This window comes from Mobula birostris, chromosome 13 (assembly GCF_030028105.1).
Source record: "Mobula birostris isolate sMobBir1 chromosome 13, sMobBir1.hap1, whole genome shotgun sequence".
NCBI classification, from domain to species: Eukaryota; Metazoa; Chordata; class Chondrichthyes; order Myliobatiformes; family Myliobatidae; genus Mobula; species Mobula birostris.
The window spans coordinates 23,507,138-23,530,098 of NC_092382.1; the positions used below are offsets into that span (position 1 = coordinate 23,507,138).

Here is a 22,961-nt window from a genome sequence, read left to right on the forward strand (position 1 = left end):
ACACTGGAATGGATGACGACAGAATGGCTGGAATTTCGGTGAGTAATCCAGAAGGCACAGGATATATAAGTACTAAAGAGGAAGAAGTATTCCAAAGGTAAGATGATACAACTGTGGCTAATAGGAAGGCAAAGCCAACATGGACACCAAAGTGGAGGCATATAACAGAGCAAAAAATGGTGGGAAGTCAGAGGAATGGGAAGCTTTTAAAAAACAACAGAAGGCAACTTAAAAAAAAAATAAGAAGGAACAATATGGAATACAAAGGTAAGCTCGCCAATAAAGAGGATACTAAATGTTTCTTTAGATGCATGAAGTGTAAAGGAGAGGTGAGGGTACATATCGGACCAATGGAAAACATTGCTGGAGGGGTGGTAATAGAGGCAAGGAGCTGGCGGATGAACTGAGTAGGTGTTTTATATCAGTCTTCACTATGGAAGACACCAGCAGGATGGTGGAAGTCCAGATGTCAGTGGTCAGAAATATTTATAGTACATTACTTGGGAGCAGGTTCTTGGGAAACAGAAAAGTTTGAAGGTAAATACGCCACCTGGACCACATAGTGTACATCCCAGAGTTCTCAAAGAGGTGACTGAAGACATTGTGGAGGGATTAGTAATGATGTTTCAATAATCAATTGAATCTGGCGTGGTTCCATACAACTGAAAATTTGGAATTATCACTCCACTCTTCAAGAAGGGAGGGAGCTAGATAAACAGAAATTATAGGCCAGTTAGTCTCACTTCACTCTTTGGGAAGATATTGGAGTTGGATGTTGAGGATGTATTTTCAGGGTATTTTCGGTCATTTTCAGCATGGTTTCCTCAAGGGAAAATCTTGCCTGACAAGTATGTTGAAAGTCTTTGAATTCATTGAAGAAGTAACAAGCAAGATGGACAAAGGAGAATCGGTTGATGCTGGACACGTGAGGTTTCAGAAGGTCCTTGACAAGGTGCCACACATGAGGCTGCTTATCAGGTTATGAGCCCATGATATCACAGGAAAGATTCTTGCATGGATGAAGCAGTGGCTGATTGGCAGGAGGTTAAGAATAGTAATAAAGGGAACCTTTTCTGATTGGTTGCTGGTGACCAGTGGTGTTCCACAGGGATCTGTGTTGGGACCGATTCTTGTCTGTTATATGACGGTGACTTGGATGACAGAATTGATGGCTTTGTTGCAAAGGTGTGGATGATACCAAGTCAGTTGGAGGGACAGGAAGTTTTGAGGAAATTGAGGAGCTCAAAAGGACACACAGATTAGAGACAATACTTTAGTCAGAGGGTGGTAAATCTGTGGAATTTATTGCCACGAGCGGCTGTGGAGTCTAAGTCATTGGTTGTGTTCAAGGCAGAGATAGATAGTTTCTTGATTAGCCAGGGCATCAATGGGTATGGTGTGAAAGTAGGGGAGTGGGGATGACTGGAATAATTGGATCAGCCCATGATTGAATGGCGGAGTAGACTCGATTGGCCGAATGGCCTACTTCTGCTCCTGTATCTTATGATCTTATGGTTTGAAGGCGGTGAAGCCTTGAATTCTAATCCTGCTAAGAATTAGACACCACAAAAAGTGCGTCTTTAGAATGTAACAAACCTGGAATATTGTTTTATTCTCTTTGTGTCAGATCAGATATGCCCCATGTGTCTTACTTGTAAACAACGAAACCATCAAGATTGCAGCAATACTTCCATAAGTGACACACTTAAAAAGCTACTTATGGTTTTACTCAGTTCTGGAAGATGAAAGAAGCATTTGAAAAGCGTTGCACACTCGAGTCATTTGGAAAGAAAGCAACAAATGACTTTGATCGTCGTCTCATTGCTTCTCATAACATTTCCAAAGTAATAGCAGAAGTCTGCAAGATCTCATACAATTAGTGAAAGATTAATAAGGCCTGCCGTATCAGGTACTCACCACTGTTCTCAAAACAGATACCTGTATTTTAAAATTGACTCCTCTGAGTATTAATTCTGCAGCACCTCATATTGATGAAACGAGTGAGGACATTGAGTATCACTATGCACAGAGCTAAAGGAAAACAGAATTTGGGAGCCAACTGTGCGACGAGGCATTGATAATGGCACATGCACCGTTCATCAACAATGGAAAAATCGATCGAGAGATTCTCGATTGTATAAAGTTGAAAATAGATATCAACGGAGAATCAGTCCACGACGAACTCAAAGTGAAATTGATAACAAAATGATTCTGATTAGGAACATGATTTCTTGTGCACCGGATGGAGCACCATATATAACAGGTTGCCATGCTGGTTTCGTGGAATTTATGAAAATGAAATTGCAAGTCTATTGTGTCATTCATCGTTACCATCCCGCAGCTACTGGGCAGCGGGCAGGTGCTGTAAAATCTACGTTTAATGATAAATATGAAGTTAAAGCAGAATATCTTTCTCATGTTAGCATATGGTAGCCATGTTTTTACACTATGGGGGCGATGGAAAGTATATTGTGCTTAAGTAGGACGTTGGAAAGTAAGAAGGTGCTTTAGGAGGGCGTTGGTAAGTATGAAGGTGCTTCATGAGGGCGTTGGGCTAAAAAGGTTGGCAAACACTGCTATAGAAGAAAGAGTTAGCCAACAGATAAGCATAACTGTCCATGGATGAAATCTCTGCGATCTGAGCAGACTAGGTGTCAACGAGAAAGCGTTCAAAGACTGGCTCAAATTTGTAGACGTCTTCCCAGAAACAGAATGTTTCCTTGTAGCAATACAGGACTAGGTGCTTAAGACAAAGACATCAAAAATGCACAATAAAAAAAACTAACAAATTCAAGATGATAAAAGTCGAATATGCCATGTGAAACCAGAAAATATCCTGCAGTACCTTGCAACAGATTAATTCAACCTTACACAAGTACAGGCAAACATCTTTCACCAAAATCTTGCTTTAACATGCAAAACATTCTATACAATATTATACAGTAAATACAACCCTAATCGAGTTTTGGAGTCTCTTATGACCAATCTATTACTAGAGATGGGGCAATACCTGGTACCCGTCGGATCTAATATTACAGGGTAATAGGGATGGTCATTCCGAACACACACACCGCATGAAAATCAGTAAGTAAGAAACACCAGAAGTATGCTGACTTGAAAGAGGAAAATGAAAGACAGTGGTACATGAACATTGTCCCATTTGTGATATACACGACTGGCATCATTCTAAAGTCACCACACAACAGCATTAAACAATGCGACCCGCACGACAATATCTATGTAAATCTCCAGACAGCCACAATACGCAACACCATCAGAATCGGCCGAAGGTTCCAAGCGATTGAGAAATCAGTGGGCTTCTCCGTGTACATGTCCATACCGCAATTTTTATCAGATTGAGCTGAGATAGAAAATAAAAATAATAATAAATATGCGATTCTACCTGAGTGAATGCAGAGGAGAGTCAACACGCAATTTGATCGGATGGAAATTTATTAAAAATCAGGAAGTGAGATGACATCATTTTCTTTGAAGCAGACTAGGCATCGGAGGTTTCCGTGAAAATTTTGGCAATTATGCATGAGTTCTGTGGTGTTAAACATACCCCCGCAACATCTTTGTCTAATGCGACGGACAAGTGCGAGCTTTACTGTAAATTCGTGCAGTCTGTTGACATTTTTTTCCATTTCATTCTTATGCAAGAGACCGAAGTAACTAATGAGTTGCATTTTGGCCTGTTTAGTCTTGAATGTTCCCAGAGCCTGTCCACTTTATCATGACCGAAAAGGGTCTGGCGGTGGCGAGCGCGGAAATATGGTGGAAAACTAAACATTAAAGGTAGGATGAGCTTAATAATTGGTAGGAGAGGAGGTCGCGGGGTGCGGGTGTCGGAGAGTCTGTTCCTGTGCTGCGTCTCTCTCTCGGGCTCGAAACCAGATTTACTCTCCCCGCTGCCACCTTCTCCGATGATCATTGGTTCTGCAGAGTCAAGATCGGAAACATTGCGAATCCCGCCGAGAAGAGATGAGATATGTTGTTTGTTAATTTGTTGAATAATTGACGTGAGCGGATATTTCGCTGTGCTAATGGACTGCTCTCTGAACTTGGACTGAGTTACCCCACAAATAAATGTGTTTGTACAACAGCTTTATATCATCGGCATGTCTCCGGAGTGTTGAAAAGTGTATTCAGAATCGTTGTAGTCATTCCGATCCAACCCGGCGATGGTGTTATAAAGGAATTCGGCAACACTCACCGACCACAGGATGATGAAGCTGCCGGAGATGGTGAGAAGTAAGATCACAGACCTCCTCCTGCTCTCCATCTCCAGGTCACTGCGGTTCTCCGCCTTGCTCTGACCCCTCAGCCCCTTACGGACGAGACTAAAATGTGTCTGACTGTCAGAGCGTTAAACAGGAGTATTAACACGAATGGGAGTAACGGCGTTAGGACGGTAGAAAGCCGGTCATATCCCACCCACTCGGGATCCATATAGTAGCCCGGTATTTCAGTACAGTCCCGGGGTATAATGTCGACTACTTTCAGAGGACGATATATAAAGAAGTAGGACACATTATTAAAACAGAACAGAACGCCGGTTGTTGTCAGAACCACAGCCGCAGTTTTCCCCGTGCAATACTTTATTTTCCACTTCTGGCAACAAATGGCGACAAACAGGTCAAACGTAAAGCTGACGGTGAACCAGACAGAACAGTCTGTGGCTGCCTCTCCCAGGGCAGCGATCACACTGCACACGGGCGTGATGTCCAGGAAAGTCCCGAGGAAATAATATTAACCGACACGCCACAATATCACCGCAAACACGATGGTCAGTACATCCGCCCCTGCCGTGGCCACCAGGTAGCGAGTGGTGCGGGTGGAGAGGCCGCACTTTCCCCGGGACAGGATCACCATCGCCACTAAATTCACTGGGAAACAACCGAGAGAGCGAGTGAATTACTGTCTGTCCACTCCGTGGGTCTCGGGGCAGGGAGATGCTGGAAACGGAGAGCAGCTCATTCCCGGAGGGTTAAAACGGGGAAGGCGGGGATCGCCGGCGCCTCAAAGGTGCTGATGCCGGGAGAAACGTTACGGTCCGGGGCGCTGACTGCACGGCGGGCAGGGTTCGGGAAGGAGGCCGGGAACGCTTTGGAAAATCAGTGTAAATCTCTGTCCATCGGGTTTCTGACTGATGTACAAAGCCGAGAAAGCCTCGGCAACTTTCTCAGCCACACTGATTCCTGCGATCCCATCATATCTGTTCACACTGTCCGGTACCGCTCAGCCCCGCTGTCTCCGACTTTGTCCATGGACAATTTCCAAAGCTCATTGCAGATTTACTTCCCCCGTTCACAGGCATCGATCTCCTGCTCCGCTTCCACCCACACGGGCCCGGCTCGGCTCGGCTCGCTTGTTTTAAATTCCGCAGCTACTCTTCGTGGTGGTTCCTTCACACTCTGTCAGGGGTTCGGATCAGAAAGTTCCCATGTTGGTTTTATTTAATATTCTCCCCGATCCGCTCCGAATTACTGCGACGTTACTCTAAATGCTCCGGTGCTGGTTGTCCCGGAGCGGAGTGTCACCTGTAACTTACCCTTTCTGACCTGTATCGGGCCCCGCTGTGTCGGCTCTGAACTCCCTCTTCACTACATCAACATGGAAACAAACCCCGGGAAACAAAAACGCACAGACACCCTCATTTAATTTTTCCAAACCCCCGAAACTCTCGGGCTCTAATATACAGTTGGAGTCATTTTCAGGATATTCAATACACAATAGACAATAGGTGCAGTAGGCCATTCACCGCCATTCGAGCCAGCACCGCCATTCACTGTGATCATGACTGATCATCCACAATCAGTATCCAGTTCCTGCCTTATCCCCATAACCTTTGATTCCGCTATCTTTAAGAGCTCTGTCGATCTCTTTCTTGAAAGCATCCAGAGACTTGGTCTCCACAGCCTTCTGGGGCAGAGTATTCCATATATCCACCACTCTCTGGGTGAAAAAGTTTTTCCTCAACTCCGTTCTAAATGGCCTACCCCTAATTCTTAAACTGTGTCCTCTGGTTCTGGACTCACCCATCAGCGGGAACATGCTTCCTGCCTCCAGCGTGTCCAATCACTTAATAATCTTATATGTTTCAATAAGATCCCCTCTCAGCCTTCTAAATTCCAGAGTATACAAGCCCAGTCGCTCCAATCTTTCCACATATGACAGTCCCGCCATCCCGGGAATTAACCTTGTGAACCTACGCTGCACTCCCTCAACAGCAAGAATGTCCTTCCTCAAATTTGGAGACCAAAACTGCACACAGTACACCAGGTGTGGTCTCACCAGGGCCCTGTACAGCTGCAGAAGGACCTCTTTGCTCTTATACTCAAGTCCCCTTGTTATGAAGGCCAGCATGCCATTAGCTTTCTTCACTGCCTGCTGTACCTGCATACTTGCTTTCAGTGACTGATGTACAAGAACACCTAGATCTCGTTGTGCTTCCCCTTTTCCTAACTTGACTCCATTTAGATAATAATCTGCCTTCCCGTTCTTACCACCAAAGTGGATAACCTCACATTTATCCACATTAAACTGCATCTGCTATGCATTTGCCCACTCACCCAGCCTGTCCAAGTCACCCTGCATTCTCATAACATCCTCCTCACATTTCACACTGCCACCCAGCTTTGTGTCATCGGCAAATTTGCTAATGTTACTTTTAATTCCCTCATCTAAATCATTAATATATATTGTAAATAGCTGCGGTCTCAGCACTGAACCCTACGGTACCCCACTGGTCACCGCCTGCCATTCCGAAAGGGACCCGTTAATCGCCACTCTTTGTTTTCTGTCAGCCAGCCAATTCTCAATCCATGTCAGTACTCTGCCCCCAATACCATGTGCCCTAATTTTGCCCACTAATCTCCTATGTGGGACTTTATCAATGGCTTTCTGAAAGTCCAGGTACACTACATCCAGTGGCTCTCCCTTCTGCATTTTCATAGTTACATCCTCAAAAAATTCCAGAAGATTAGTCAAGCATGATTTCCCCTTCGTAAATCCATGCTGACTCGGACCGATCCTGTTACTACTATCCAGATGTGTCATAATTTCATCTTTTATAATTGATTCCTTGTATCTAACACACACAGACACCAGGAACAGCAGCAGGCCACTCGGCCCTTCTGGCACGTCACGTCATTGAATAAGACCCGGGCCCCAGCACCACTCCCATCCCCACTTTGCTCGGACCATTGGCCCCACTTGCAGGGCAACAGTCTGCCGGTGTTTGCCCCCCAATGTGGTGAATCCCTCTGCTCGCCACCACCGTGGGCTCAGACATTTCCACAGATGAGCCTCTCCTGTCTCCACCGGGACAAACATCCTGTCCGCCCCCTCTCTCACCATCTTCATCCTTTCAATAAAATCCCCCTCTCCCTCCCCGGGGAACCGACATCAAACCGACGGGTCGAGCGGTCTCCTCCTACCTCTCAGCGACACATCAGACTCCGGCCGCAGGAGACACTTCACAAACGCCCCCAACTTCCCTCGGAGGGAAAAGGAAATAAATCAGAAAGCGGACATTTACTTTGGGATTTGTTCCGCTTTGACGGGGAGATCTACCGGCAGCGGGAGTCGGGTTCAGCAGGTCCGCCTCCGCTATTGGTTGTAACAATTGACTGACATCGCTGCGCACCAATGGGAATAGCGCAACGCCTGAATCCTCTGTTGATAGCGGTTGGTGAGATAAGTGATTAGTAGCTGTTCAATCGACCAAGCTCGAGCTCACCAGCACGTGGGTGACGTAAGACATTAGTACACCACAGCACAGTACAGGCCCTTCGGCCCTCGATGTTGTGCTGACCCATATATCCCTTAAAAAAGTACTAAACCCACATTACTCCATAACTCTCTATTTTTCTTTCATCCATGTGCCTGTCCAAGAGGCTCTTAAATATCGCTAATGTTTTAGCCTCCACCACCATACCTGGCAAGTCATTGCAGGCACCCACAACCCTCTGTGTAAAAAACTTACGCCTGATGTCTCCCCTAAACTTCCCTCCCTTAACTTTGTACATATGACCTCTGGTGTTTGCTATTCGTGCCCCGGGAAACAGGTATTGGCTATCCACCTTATCTATGCCTCTCATAATCTTGTAGACCTCTATCAAGTCCCCTGTCATTCTTCTATGCTCCAAAGAGAAAAGTCCCAGCTCTGCTAACCTTGCCTCATAAGACTTGTTTTCCAATCCAGGCAACGTCCTGGTAAATCTCCTCTGCACCCTCTCCATAGCTTCCACATACTTCCTATAATGAGGTGACCAGAATTGAACACAATACTCTAAGCGTGGTCGCACCAGAGATTTGTAGAGTTGCAACATGACCTCTCTACTCTTGAACTCAACCCCATATTAATGAAGCCTAGCATCCCATAGGCCTTCTTAACTGTCCTATCAACCTGTATAACAACCCTGAGGGATGTATGGATTTGACCCCCGAGGTCCCTCTACTCATCCACACTCTTAAGTAACCGACCATTAACCCTGTACTCAACCTTCTGGTTTGTCCTTCCAAAATACATTGCCTCACAGTTATCCAGATTGAACTCCATCTGCCACTTTTCTCCCCAACTCTGCATCCTGTCTGTATCCTCTTGTAGCCTTCGACAACCTACAGCTCCATCCACAACTCCTCCAATCTTCGTGTAATCCACAAACTTACTTACCCATCCTTCTACCTCTTCATCCAGGTCATTTATAAAAATCACAAATAGCAGGGGTCCCAGGACAGATCCCTGCGGCACTCCACTGGTCACCTCCAGGCAGAATATTTCCCTTCCGCTACTACCCTCTGCTTTCTTCCTTTAAGCCATTTTATTATCCAAACAGCCAAGGTTCAACTGATCCCAAGACTCATGACTTTCTGTATGAGTCTCCCGTGAGGGACCTTGTCAAATGCCTTGCTAAAATCCATGTAGACCACATCTACCGCCCTACCCTCATCAATTTCTTTTGTTACCTCTTCAAAAAACTCAATTAGACTCGTGAGGCACGATCTTCCCTTCATAAAACCATGTTGACTATCCTTGAGTAGACTGTACCTCTCCAAATGCTCATAGATCCTATCTTTAAGAATCCTTTCCAATAGTTTGCAGACCACCGACATAAGACTCACTGGTCTATAGTTCCCAGGTTTCTCCCTATTACCTTTTTGAAACAAGGGAACTACATTTGCCATTTACCAATTCTCCGGCACCTCCCCTGCAGCCAAAGAGGATTCAAAAATCATAGGTACTGCTCCAGTAATCTCTGCTCTCACTTACCACAGCAACCTGGGTATATCACGTCCGGCCCTGGGGATTTATCAATCTTGATGTTTTTAAGACGATCCAACACTTCTTCTTCCTTAATCTCCACATTGTCCAGCACATAGGCCTGTTCTATTTCGACCTCACCCTGATCAAGATCCTTTTCACTTGTGAATACTGAAGCAAAGTATTTATTTAGGACCTCCCCAACCTCCTCCACCTCCAGGCATGAGTTGACCTCTTCATCCTTTAGTGGCCCCACCTTCATTCTTGTCATCCTTCTGTTCTTCACATACGCATGGAACACGTTGGGGTACTCCTTAATCCTACATGTCAAGGCCTTCTCATGCCCTCTTCTGGCTCTCCTAAGTCCTTTCTTAAGCTCCTTCCTGGCTACCCTATATTTCTCATGAGCCCCTCCTGCTTCCTGCTTCTTATATCTTCTTCCTTTTTCAATATTTTTATTGGTATTATATAAATTCACGAATGCAAATACAAAAATCATAAGGATACAAGTAAATAATCCGAATTACATTACATTTAAATTACAGTAATAGGATCACAGTGTCCCATATTCCAAAACAATCATGTATAAAAAAAGATTGAATTATAAAATGAAATAGAAAAAAAAAATTGTATCTTATTTATAAAATCTACCCCCACTACCAAAATGAGCTGGTTGGTTAAAATAAAACAGAAGAAAATTGAAAAATACCTTACAATATGATATAATAATAATAATGGCACAGATCCATGCATTAATAACTGTTCAAAGATTGTGAAAATTATTCAGAAAGTGTCCCCATAACATTAAAAAATCATGTTTCGAATCAGAAACCAAACAACGAATCTTCTCTAGATTAAGGCACAACATGACGTCAGCTCGCCATTGAACATGAGTGGGCGGGGCGGCCTCCTTCCACTTGAGCAAGATCGTCCTCCTGGCCATAAGAGACATAAAGGCCAATACCCGCAAATTAGATGGCTTCAGTTTTGTAGCACTGTCCTCAACAATACCAACCATGGCAGTCAAAGGATTGGGCTTAAAGCTGACATTCAAAAGTGCAGAAAGCGTTTGAAATACATCTTTCCAGAAGTTTTCAAGGCTCAGACATGACCAAAATATACAAATTAGTGTGGCCACTCCATTACCACATCTATCACAGTAAGGGGAAACATCTGCGTAGAAACGGGAAAGCTTATCTTTAGACTCATGAACTCTATGTACCACTTTGAATTGTAATAAAGAATGATGAGCACATAATGATGAAGAATTAATCAATTTTAAAATAATCTTCCAGCTCTCATCAGATATGAAAACCTGTAGATCCTTTTCGCAGTCTCCCTTAATTTTATCTAAAGAGGCCATTTTCAGTCCCGACAGCAGACTGTAAGATATTGAACTGTTATCAAAGGATTTCAAATTAAAAATTGTATCTAATATATTCTTATCTGGACTTGAAGAAATGTAAGTAATTGCGATCTTAAAAAATCTCCAATCTGTAAGTATCGAAAAAACTGAGTGTTGGAAAAGTTAAATTTCGTTGGAAGTTGCACAAAAGAAGAGAGATTCCCTCCATTAAACAAATCCTGAAATCGTTTAATACCGAATCTATCCCATTCTTTAGAAGATGAGTCTAAAGGAGGAGGAGGAGAAGATGGCACACGCGGCCATTTCGGTGGTGCTGTCTGTTATTTGTCAAGTAGGGGACCGTGCACAATTCTGATTTGATGGAGATAGACGTGAGAGTACGGAGGAACATCTGGAGAAACTTCTGAAATACCCAGATCGAAAAGTAATCCGGGAAATTATAGGCCGGAAAGTTTGACGTCGGTAGTAGGTAAGTTATTGGAGGGAGTACTAAGAGACAGAATATACTAGTATTTGGATAGACAGGGACTTATTAGGGAGAGTCAACATGGCTTTGTGCGTGGTAGGTCATGCTTGACCAATCTATTGGAGTTTTTCTAGGAGGTTACCAGGAAAGTGGATGAAGGGAAGGCAGTGGATATTGTCTACATGGACTTCAGTAAGGCCTTTGACAAGGTCCCGCATGGGAGGTTAGTTAGGAAAATTCAGTCACTCGGTATACATGGAGAGGTGGTAAATTGGATTAGACATTGGCTCAATGGAAGAAGCCAAAGAGTGGTAGTAGAGAATTGCTTCTCAGAGCGGAGACCTGTGACTAGTGGTGTGCCACAGGGATCAGTGCTGGGTCCATTGTTATTTGTCATCTATATCAATGATCTGGATGATAATGTGGTAAATTGGATCAGCAAATTTGCTGATGATACAAAGATTAGAGGTGTAGTGGACAGTGAGGAAGGTTTTCAAAGCTTGCAAAGGGACTTGGATCAGCTGGAAAAATGGGTTGAGAAATGGCAGATGGAGTTTAATACAGACAAGTGTGAGGTATTGCACTTTGGAAGGACAAACCAAGGTAGAACATACAGGGTAAGGCACTGAGGAGTGCAGTAGAACGGAGGGATCTGGGAATACAGATACAAAATTCCCTAAAGTCGCGTCACAGGTAGATAAGGTCATAAAGAGAGCTTTTGGTACATTGGCCTTTATTAATCAAAGTATTGAGTACAAGAGTTGGAATGTTATGGTGAGGTTGTATAAGGAATTGGTGAGGCCGAATTTGGAGTATTGTGTACAGTTTTGGTCACCAAGTTACAGGAAGGATATTAATAAGGCTGAAAGAGTGCAGAGAAGGTTTACAAGGATGTTGCTGGGACTTCAGAAACTCAGTTACAGAGAAAGGTTGAATAGGTTAGGACTTTATTCCCTGGAGCGTAGAAGAATGAGGGGAGATTTGATAGAGGTATATAAAATTATGATGGGTATAGATAGAGTGAATGCAAGCAGGCTTTGTCCACTGAGGCAAGGGGAGAAAAAAAAACAGAGGACATGGGTTAAGGGTGAGGGGGGAAAGTTTAAAGGGAACATTAGTGGGGGCTTCTTCACACACAGAGTGGTGGGAGTATGGAATGAGCTGCCAGACGAGGTGGTAAATGCGGGTTCTTTTTTAACATTTAAAAATAAATTGGACAGATACATGGATGGGAGGTGTATGGAAGGATATGGTCCGTGTGCAGGTCAGTGGGACTAGGTAGAAAATGGTTCGGCACAGCCAAGAAGGGCCAAAAGGCCTGTTTCTGTGCTATAGTTTTTCTATGGTTTCTAAATGCCCCCTTCGCTGCCGCTGTTACTGTGTGGTCCGGTATCTCCGGAGAAGGCCCCGAATCCTCGGCTTTGCTTGTTTTGGCGGCCGGGCGAGGTCGAAGGCGCTTGGCAGAGGATGGCAGTTGGGAGGCTGTATCGGAGGGGCTGGTCGGAGGCTCGAAGTTTTTGGACGGATGGATTCAGTGTCGTCTGTGGTCGGGTGCTTCCAATGCATCAGCAGTTGTCGGTGCCTGGAGGTTTATGGCAGGGAATTTCTCCCTTTGCCGCTTGCTATCGGGGACTCGGGAGTCGATCGACTCGGGACTTTGAGACGGTTTTTTTTACCGTGCCCATGGTTTGTTCTTTATCAAATTATGGTTTTGTTTTGCACTGCTGTAACTATATGTCATAATTATGTGGTTCTGTCAGTGCTAGTCTTTGGTTTGTCCTGTTTTTTCTGTGATATCACTCTGTATCATTTCTTAATGCATGTATGCATTTCTAATGACAGTAAACGAGGACTGAGTGTTCTCATTATCCAATCTAGTCTAAATTAAAGATGGTTTTAAAAAAAAATCAGAAAATTTGGGACTTGAGAGGGAGAATATCAATAAACCAAAATGTTTTCTAAACTGTAACCACATCCTCAATGTATGTTTAACCACCACATTGTCAATTAATTTATTTAAAGGTAAAGGAAGCAAGGATCCAAGTAAAGAAATAATGGAAAATTTTATAACAGAGTTGACTTCCAAAACGCAATATTACGTATATTTACTGCCCAATAATATAAGCTAAAATTGGGTAGGGCAAATCCTCCGTTCTGTTTGGTTCTTAGAAGGTGAGCTTTATTTATACGAGTTTTTTTATTCTTCCATATATAGGAAGAAAAAAAATTGAATCCAAAGAGTCAAAAAAAGATTTAGGAATAAAAACAGGCACAGATTGAAAAAGGTATTTAAATTTAGATAAGATATTCATTTTAATAGAATTGATTTGGCCAATCAGTGATAAAGAGAGAGGTGACCAATTAGTATTTTTAACGTAATTCAATAAACCTAAGAATTCTTCCTTAAATAAATCTTTATAATTCTTATTAATTGTTACTCCTAAATATGTAAATTGTTTTGTTTTCTAAAAATTTTAAAAGGAAGGTTGATATCAATTGGTATTAAATTGTTTAAAGGAAACAGTTCACTCTTCAGTAGATTTAATTTGACTAAAATTAGTCAGTAAACAGAACACAAATGGTAAGGAGGTTGTAACATTGAATATAAAAAGGAATAAGTCATCAGCAATAGAGCGACACTTTATGAATAGTACCTCTCCTTAAAATGCCAGTGATCTATTTTGACTCTCGACAAGCAATTGCTAAGGGTTCTAATACCAAATCAAAAAGCAGAGGGCTCAAAGGGAAACCTTGTCTAGTTCCACGCTGGAGTTTAAAGGGTTTAGAATTCTGAAAATTTGTAAGAACCCGAGTGGAGGGAGATAAATAAAGTAGTTTAATCCAATGAATAAAATTAGGTCCAAAATAAATTTTTCTAAGGATGCAGATAGAAAGTTCCATTCAACTCTGTCAAGAGCCTTCTCCACATCCAAAGATATCACACATTCTGGTATTTCCTTAGATGGAGAGTATATAACATTTAACAAATGCCATATATTAAAATGGGAATATCGATTTTTAATAAATCCTGTCTGATCATCCAAAACTACAGAAGATATAATATTTTCAAGTCTGCAAGCCAACACTTCAGATAAAATTTTAGTATCAAAATTGAATAAAGAGATAGGTCTATACAAAGAACATACAGTAGGATTCTTATTCTTTTTGAGAATTAGCAAAATGAAAACTTAGTAAAAAGACTGCTGTAGTCTTCCTACCTTAAAGGAATCAGTAAGGGTAGAACATAATTGTGGTATAATCAAGGAGGAAAAAGCCTATTAAAACTCTCCAGAGAATCCAGCGGGTCCTGGGGATTTCCCAGAATGCAATTCTCAAATAGCCTGAGCAATTTCATCCTGGGAAATAGGTTGATCCAATTGCCTACGATCATCTAACGAAAGATTAGGAATATTTAATTGATCTAAAAAAATTATTCATTGCAATATTATCATTAACAGAGTCAGAACTATACAATTTAGAATAAAATTACCTAAAAGTGTCATTAATTTCAAGGTGGTCAGTTGTCATGTCCCCGTTAATTTTACGTATTTCTTTAATTTGCCGCTTGGCTGAAAATGGCTTCAATTGATTAGCCAGTAGCTTAGCAGTTTTGTCTCCGTGAATATAAAGTTGACTTGTATCTTTTAAAAGTTGGCTTTCAATTGGGTATGTTAAAAGAAGATCATATTTAGTTTTAGTTTCAATACCTCTCTTACATGTTTCAGGATCAGGTACTGAAGTGCATTTATGGTCCAGTTGCTTTAGCGGATTGGCTAATTCATTTCTTTCTTTGTTAGCTTTTTTAATGATGTTTGCAGTATAAGAAATAATTTGACCCCGGATGTATGCTTTAAAAGTATCCCATATAATAAGGCTAGGCACCTCTTCCAACGTATTTTCTTCAAAAATAAAGAGTAATTTGATTCTCCATAAATTTTTTTTAAAAATCCTTATCGGATAACAGAGTTAAATTAAAGCGCCAAAATTTACTCATGGGAATAGGACCAGGAATATTTTGAGATAGAATTACAGGAGAGTGGTCAGAGATAGCAATCTCTTTATATTCAATCAATCGATCTAATGGAATCATTTGACTATCAATAAAAAAAAGTCAATCCCGGTATAAGAATGATAGACATGAGAGAAAAAAGAATACTCCCTGTCCGTCAGATAAAGAAATTGCCAAGCATCAACTATACCACATTTAGTTAGAAAAGATTGGATAAACAAAGCTGATTTATTAAGTGTGGCTGGTTTAATAAATGAGCGATCTAATACTGGATCTAACCAGCAGTTAAAATCTCCTCCCATCACAAGGGCGTAAGTACACAAATTTGGCAAAAAGGAAAATAGATGCTCAAAAAATCCTGGATCATCTACGCTGGGGCATAAACATGAGCAAAAACAATCAACTTACTGTCTAAACTCCCTGATACAATAACAAATCGACCATTAGGGTCCGAAACAACTTTATGCTGAATAAAGGAAACTGTATTATCTACAAAAATTGAAAATCCACGTGATTTTGCATTAAGCGAAGAGTGGAATTGCATATCCTTCCACCGAGTAAAAAAATGTAAGCTATCACAGCTGCGTATGTGCATTTCTTGTAAAAAAAATAGGTGCTTTTAATTTTTCAATATAAGCAAACACTTTATTCCTTTTGAAGGGGTGATACAGCTCTTTCACACTCAAACTAAATAGGTTAATATTTCGAACCATTTTACATACCAATCAATGTGTAATTAAAAAATCTAGCCATAAGTTATTAAAACTAGAAAACAAACCGTAAAGTAAGGTATTCAAACAAACAATCATACATTCAACCCAACAGAGCTCCCAGGGAGAAATAGGCCCTACCCCCCTCCCCTACCCAAAGCGAGAAAGCTGACCAATAGACAGTCAGTGAGCTAAGAACTAAGTACCGGCCCCAAAAAATCCTGTTGACAGAGAAAAAACCTCCAGTCCTGCAAGGTCATTATGCCCCTACCAAGACACAACATAAAAAGCAAAATAACTCAGTATTCGAAAATATGAAAGGATGACTTTAAACAAATTCAAAGAAAGCTGTATTAAAATAAAGCCTTAAAAAGGGATAAAATAAAGTAGTATCAAAAAAATACATAACAAAAGACAATATATGAACAGCCAAAACGTAACCTTATTTCAAATTCATATTAACAGAAGAAAAAACTTGATCAAATAAGAAATATAACAGTTTTAGACTTCATCCTTCAGAAACTCTTTCGCATCTTCAACTGAGTTTATTCTTTTTCACAATCCGTTCTTCAAAACGATACTCAGACGTGCGGGGAACTGAAGGGATGGTTTATATCCTTTATTATAAAATTCCAACATAACTTCTTTATATTTCATACGATCAGCCAAAACTTCAGGTGAATAGTCTTCCACAAATCTAACCTTGTAATTTTGGAAATTGATCATTCCTTGTCTCCGGGTATGGCGAATTAAAAGGCCCTTAATACGAAATTCATGAAAGGCTAGTCCGACCAATCTGGGTTTCGCTGCCAAGGACAATGGCTTCAAAGTCAGAGAGCGAGAAGCTCGATCGAGCTTCGGCTCCGAAGTGAATAAAGCAGGGAAAAGCTGCTTCAGAAAGTTTGCAAAAAACTTCGTAGGGTCAGCGCCTTCAATTGATTCTTCAAGACCCAGGATTCACAAGTTATTTCTCCTGTTTTTGCTTTCGAGACTGATGATCCTTTTCAGCATTTTATCACTAGATAAAGATAACTCCTTGCAGAGTTTAATTGTATCTTCAACGTCCTCTTCAAGTGTTATTAGCTTCATAGTATTCTCCTGAATTTGGTTCTCATGCTCAAATAAAGTTCGCTGAATTGTATCCAATTTGCCGTTAAGCAGTTGAAACTCCTCAGAGAATTCCTACTTTTGCCGTTTAAGGAAGTCACTGATTGAATCCAAAATGACTGGGGATTCATCTTCTGTTTCTCTTTCTTTTGCAAATGCTTTGGTTCTTTTCCCAGCCATAGTAAAGCAGTATTGAAGTATTATAATAAGATTTCAAAAAAAAAATGACTGGTAGAGACAATTAAGTAAACAGGGTAGGAGCAATCGAAAAGCAACCAACAGGGCTCTGACTGCTTCTTATACCTAACATATGCTTCCTTCTTCCGCTTGACGAGTTGCCTCACGTGTTTCGACAGCCACGGTTCCCTTTTCCTACCATTTTTTCCTTGCCTCAGTGGGCCAAACCTATCCTGAACCCTGCACAAGTGGTCCCTAAACTTCCTCCACATTACTCTTGTGCTTTCACCTTTCAACACCTGTTTCCACTTTACTCTCACTAGTTCCTGCCTCATCCCTTCATAGTTAGCCCTTCCCCAGTTGAGCACTTTCCCATTTTGTCTGTTTTTATCCTTTTCCATAGCTATGCTGAAGCTAAGGGAGTTGTGGCCACTCTCACCAAAATGCTCCCCCACCAAGAGGTCTGCCACCTGACCAGGTTCATTACCCAGAACTAGATCCAGTATGGCCTCTCCTCTCATCGGCCGGTCACATACTGTGTCAGGAATCCTTCTTGAACACATCTGACAAATTCAGCCCCATCTATCCCCCTTGCAGTCAAGAGGTGCCAGTCAATATGAGGGAAGTTGAAATCACCCATAACTACAACCCTGTATTTCCTGCACCATTCAAAAATCTGCCTGCTTATCTGCTCTTCGGTGTCCCGAGGGCTATTTGGGGGCCTATAGACCACTCCCGGCACAGTGATTGATCCCTTCCTATTTCTGACTTCCACCCACACCGACTCAGTGGACACTCCCTCTGCAGCGTCCTCCCTTTCTACAGGTGTGATACTATCCCTGATCAGTAATGCTACTCCCCCCCTTTTCTACCTCCCATCCTATTCCTTTTAAAACACCTAAACCCCGGTACCTGCATCAGTCAATCCTGCCCTTCCTCCAGCCAAGTTTCAGTAATGGCCACAACGTCATAGTTCCACGTACTGATCCATTCTCTAAGTTCATCCCCTTTATTCGTAATACTCCTAGCATTGAAATAGACACACTTCAACCCCTCAAACTGGCTACATTTATGTTTTGTCCCCTGCCTGTCCTTCCTCAGCAACTCAGAACACACAGCATCGTGCCCTTGTTCTTCTACCCTAATCACTGCACTCACATTCTGATTCCCACCACCCTGCCAAACTAGTTTAAACCCTCCCCAACAGCTCCAACAAACCTGCCCACCAGGATATTGGTCCCTTTCCAGTTCAGGTGCAGCCCGTCCTTGTTGTACAGGTCAGACCTTCCCCAGAGGAGATCCCAATGATCCAGAAATCTGAACCCCTGCCCCCTGCACCAACTCTTCAGCCACACATTCAACTGCCATGACTTCCTGTTCCTACCCTCTCTGTCTCGCGGCACAAGCAGCAATCCTGAAATTAGCACCCTTGAGGTCCTGCTTTTTCACTTTTTTCCCCTAACTCCCTTTATTCCTTCTTCAGGACCTCATCCGTACTCCCATCTATGTCATTGGTCCCCACGTGGACCAGGACATCTGGCTGCTCACCCTCTCTTCTGAGAATACCGAGAACTCCATCCGAGATATCGCGGACCCTGGCACCAGGGAGGGAACAGACTGGGATTCTATATCTTTCCCACAGAACCTCTTAACTGTCCCCTTAACTATCGAATCCCCTATCACTACTGCTCTCCTCTTTTCACTCCTTCCTTTCTGAGCTGAGGGTCCAGTCTCGGTGCCAGAGACATGACCACTACAATTTGTTCCTGGTAGCTGTAGGTCGTCCCCACCAACAGTGTCCAAAACAGTATACTTATTGTTGATGGGAACGGCCACAGGGGTGCTCTGCTCTTTCTGTCTATTCCCCTTCCCTCTCCTGACAGTCACCCATTTACCTGTCTCCTGACTTTTAGGGGTGACTGTCTCCCTGAAACTCTGATCTATTACTGCCTCTGCCCCCCGAATGAACCGATTTCACAGGAGCTGCAGCTGGATGCACCTCTTGCAGGTGTAGATATCGGAGACAATTGTGCTGTCTCTGACTTCCCACATCCTACAATCGGAGCACTGGACTGCCCTATCTACTGCCTCCATTACTAACTCCTAAGTTAATTAATTAAATAAACTTTCCCAGCCTTACCTTACTGGGAGCAAGCTCATCCTCTGCCTCTGCTCGCTGAAATCTCTCGAGCCAAAGCCTCAAAGCTCCACTCCTTCACTGGCCGCTCTCCACTCCAGTCCACGTTAAACTCCAGTCCCAATAAAGGTGAATATGCAGCAGAAGAACCTCCTCCCATGCTCAGTGACCAGTGTGCAGAACTGGGTCTGGTGAGCAACAGCAATAATTGCAGAGTTCAGCACCGACAGTCACTCTCGAAATTGCATTCAGCAACGGTGATGGACAAATAACCAGCATGCAGCTCGTTGAAACTTTCTCCCCAGTGCAGAAATCGTGCTTGACTAATCTTCTAGAATTTTTTGAGGATGTAAGTATGAAAATGGATGAGGGAGAGCCAGTGGATGTAGTGCACCTCGACTTTCAGAAAGCCTTTGATAAAGTCCCACATAGGAGATTAGTGGACAAAATTAAGGCACATGGTATTGGGGGCAGAGTACTGACATGGATTGAAAATTGGCTGGCTGACAAAAAACAAAGAGTAGTGATTAACGGGTCCCTTTCGGAATGGCAGGCGGTGACCAGTGAGGTACCACAGAGTTCAGAGCTGGGACCGCAGCTGTTTACAATGTATATTAATGATTCAGATGAAAGGATTAAAAGTAACATTAGCAAATTTGCCGATGACACAAAGCTGGGTGGCAGTGTGAAATGTGAGGAGGATGTTATGAGAATGCAGGGTGACTTTGACAGGCTGGGTGAGTGGGCGGATGCATGGCAGATGCAGTTTAATGTGGATAAATGTGAGGTTATCCACGCTGGTGGTAAGAACAGGAAGGCAGATTATTATCTAAATGGAATCAATTTAGGAAAAGGGGAAGTACAACGAGATCCAAGTGTTCTTGTACATCAGTCACTGAAAGCAAGCATGCAAGTACAGCAGGCAGTGAAGAAAGCTAATGGCATGCTGGCCTTCATAACAAGGGGATTGAGTATAGGAGCAAAGAGGTCCTTCTGCAGTTGTACAGGGCCCTGGTGAGACCACACCTGGAGTACTGTGTGCAGTTTTGGTCTCCAAATTTGAGGAAGGACATTCTTGCTATTGAGGGAGTGCAGCATAGGTTCACAAGGTTAATTCCCAAGATGGTGGGACTGTCATGTGTCGAAAGATTGGAGCGACTGAGCTTGTATACACTGGAATTTAGAAGGCTGAGAGGGGATCTTGTTGAAACATATATGATTATTAAGGGATTGGACACGCAGGAGGCAGGAAGCATGTTCCCGCTGATGGGTGAGTCCAGAACCAGAGGCCACAGTTTAATAATAAGGGGTAGGCCATTTAGAACGGAGTTGAGGAAACATTTTTTCACCCAGAGAGTGGTGGATGTATGGAATGCTCTGCACCAGAAGGCTGTGGAGGCCAAGTCTCTGGATGCTTTCAAGAAAGAGATGGATAGAGCTCTTAAAGATAGCAGAATCAAAGGTTATGGGGGTAAGGCAGGAACGGGGTACTGATTGTGGATGATCAGCCATGATTACAGTGAATGGCAGTGCTGGCTCGAAGGGCCAAATGGCCTACTCCTGCACCTATTGTCTATTGTGAACCCAGTAGTGTGTCACAACTGTAACATGCTGTGAGGTTTCAGTGTTAATGTAATGGCCTCTCTGTAATGTTTCACTGCTGAGGTTACTGTTTCTCTGTAGCAGCAATGTTTACGTTACGACTAGAGACAACAGAGTTTTGAAGTGCAGGGCTATCCAATGAGAGAAATGTTGTTCTTTCTTGTGAGTCTGGAAGAGAGATTTTTGCAGGTCTTTTGCTGGGGAGCGATGAGAAGACATGAATGGAGAGAGTGGGCCCTTTTCCTTTATTTTTTCTTTACTAGCCCTATAGTCAAAGTAAGAACTACAAAGCCCAATCGTTTAATCGCATATTATGTACCGTTTGTTATTTTGGGGTACTGATTTGTAATGGGGGTCACATCCTGCAGCATCCACCCAAACGAGATTTCTTAAGTTTGGCCGGGCTGGGGGCTATCACCCCCTATATTAAGCTGCTAGCTGAAGCGAGAGTTACATATGGTTAGATGACTGAGCGAATTGCTTCACACATTCACAGCAGGTGAACGGCCTCTCCCCAGTGTGAACTCAATGATGGACATTTGGTGGCGATGGCTGAGAGAATCTCTTCCCAAAGTCTGAGCAGCAGATCGGCCTCTACCCAGTGTGAACTCGCTGGTGTCTCTGAAGATGAGACAACCGAGTGAATCCCTTCTCAGTCTGAGCAGGTGAACAGCCTCTCTCCAGTGTGAACTTGCTGGTGACTCAGTAGTTGAGATGACGTAGTAAATCCCTTTCCACAATCTGAACAGGTGAATGGCCTCTCTCCAGTGTGAACTCCCTGATGCACCTTCAGTTGAGATAACTGTGTGAATCCCTTCCCACAGACTGAGCAGGTGAATGGCCGCTCCCCAATGTGAACTCGCTGGTGTGCCATTAGAGCGGATGACTGAGTGAATCCCTTCCCACAGTCCGAGCAGGTGAACGGCCTCTCCCCAGTGTGAAATCGCTGATGTACCTTCAGTGCAGATGAGCAAGTGAATCCCTTCCCACAGTTTGAGCAGGTGAACGGCCTCTCCCCGGTGTGAACTGACTGATGTGTCAGTAGGTTCGATGACCGAGTGAATCCCTTCCCACACACTGAGCAAGTGAACGGCCTCTCTCCAGTGTGAACTTGCTGGTGTACCAACAGTTCAGATGACTGAGTGAATCCCTTCCCGCAGTCTGAGCAGGTGATCGTCCACTCCCCAGTGTGAACTTGCTGATGACCCTTCAGTTGAGATGATCGAGTGAATCCCTTCCCACAGTCGGAGCAGGTGAACGGCCTCTCCCCAGTGTGAACTCTCTGATGTACCTTCAGTTGGGATGAGCAAGTGAATCCCTTCCCACACACTGAGCAGGTGAACGGCCTCTCCCCAGTGTGAACAGACCAGTGTGCTTGTAGGTGGGATGATCGAGTGAATCCCTTCCCACACACTGAGCAGGTGAATGGCCTCTCCCCAGTGTGAATACGTTGGTGTCTCTGTAGAACAGAGGACGAAGTAAATCCCTTCCCACAGTCTGAGCAGGTGAACGGCCTCTCCCCAGTGTGAACTCGCTGATGCACCTTCAGTTGGGATAAGCAAGTGAATCCCTTCCCGCAGTCTGAGCACGTGAACGCCCTCTCGCCACTGTGAACTGACCGGTGTATCCGTAGTTTATATGATTCAGTGAATCCCTTCCCACAGTCTGAGCAGGTGAATGGCCGCTCCCCAGTGTGAACTCGCTGGAGAGCCATTAGGTCAGATGACCGAGTGAATCCTTCCCCACAAATTCAGCAGATGACCAAGTTTCTGCCCAGGGTGAACTGACTGGTCTGTCCACAGGTGGGATGACCAACTGAATGCCTTCTCACGCACAGAACAAATGAATGGCCGTGTCCAGTGTGAACTTGCTGATATATCTTCAGTTGAAATGACCGACTGAATCCATTCCCACTGTTTGAGCAGGTGAATGGGCTCCCCCCCATGTGTAAAATGATGGGCATGCCAGCCGGTCAGATGATCGAGTGAATCCCTTGCTCCCCTTTTTAAGTATCTAGACAGAGACAGCAAAACTGGCGTGTTGTGTTCGAGATTCCCGTAGACAAATTCCTTGTCATTTTTAACCTGTAAAAATATTTATGAAATCCATCAATGGGTGT

At 43.4% G+C, this 22,961-nt stretch overlaps 2 protein-coding genes across 2 annotated transcripts in view; both read right to left on the reverse strand.

Annotated features, from left to right (window-relative positions):
• The window catches only part of LOC140208566 (uncharacterized), a 189,704-nt gene that overhangs the window by 82,466 nt on the left and 84,277 nt on the right, over nucleotides 1-22,961 (reverse strand). The gene's annotated exons all lie outside the window — the stretch shown is intronic.
• On the reverse strand, nucleotides 4,977-22,907 carry LOC140207393 (uncharacterized). The gene is made up of 2 exons (XM_072275926.1): nucleotides 21,833-22,907; nucleotides 4,977-5,107 (listed from the first exon to the last, which is right to left on the reverse strand). Exons 1-2 carry the CDS (start codon nucleotides 22,554-22,556, stop codon nucleotides 4,977-4,979), a joined length of 855 nt encoding a protein of 284 aa, XP_072132027.1. The 5' UTR covers nucleotides 22,557-22,907.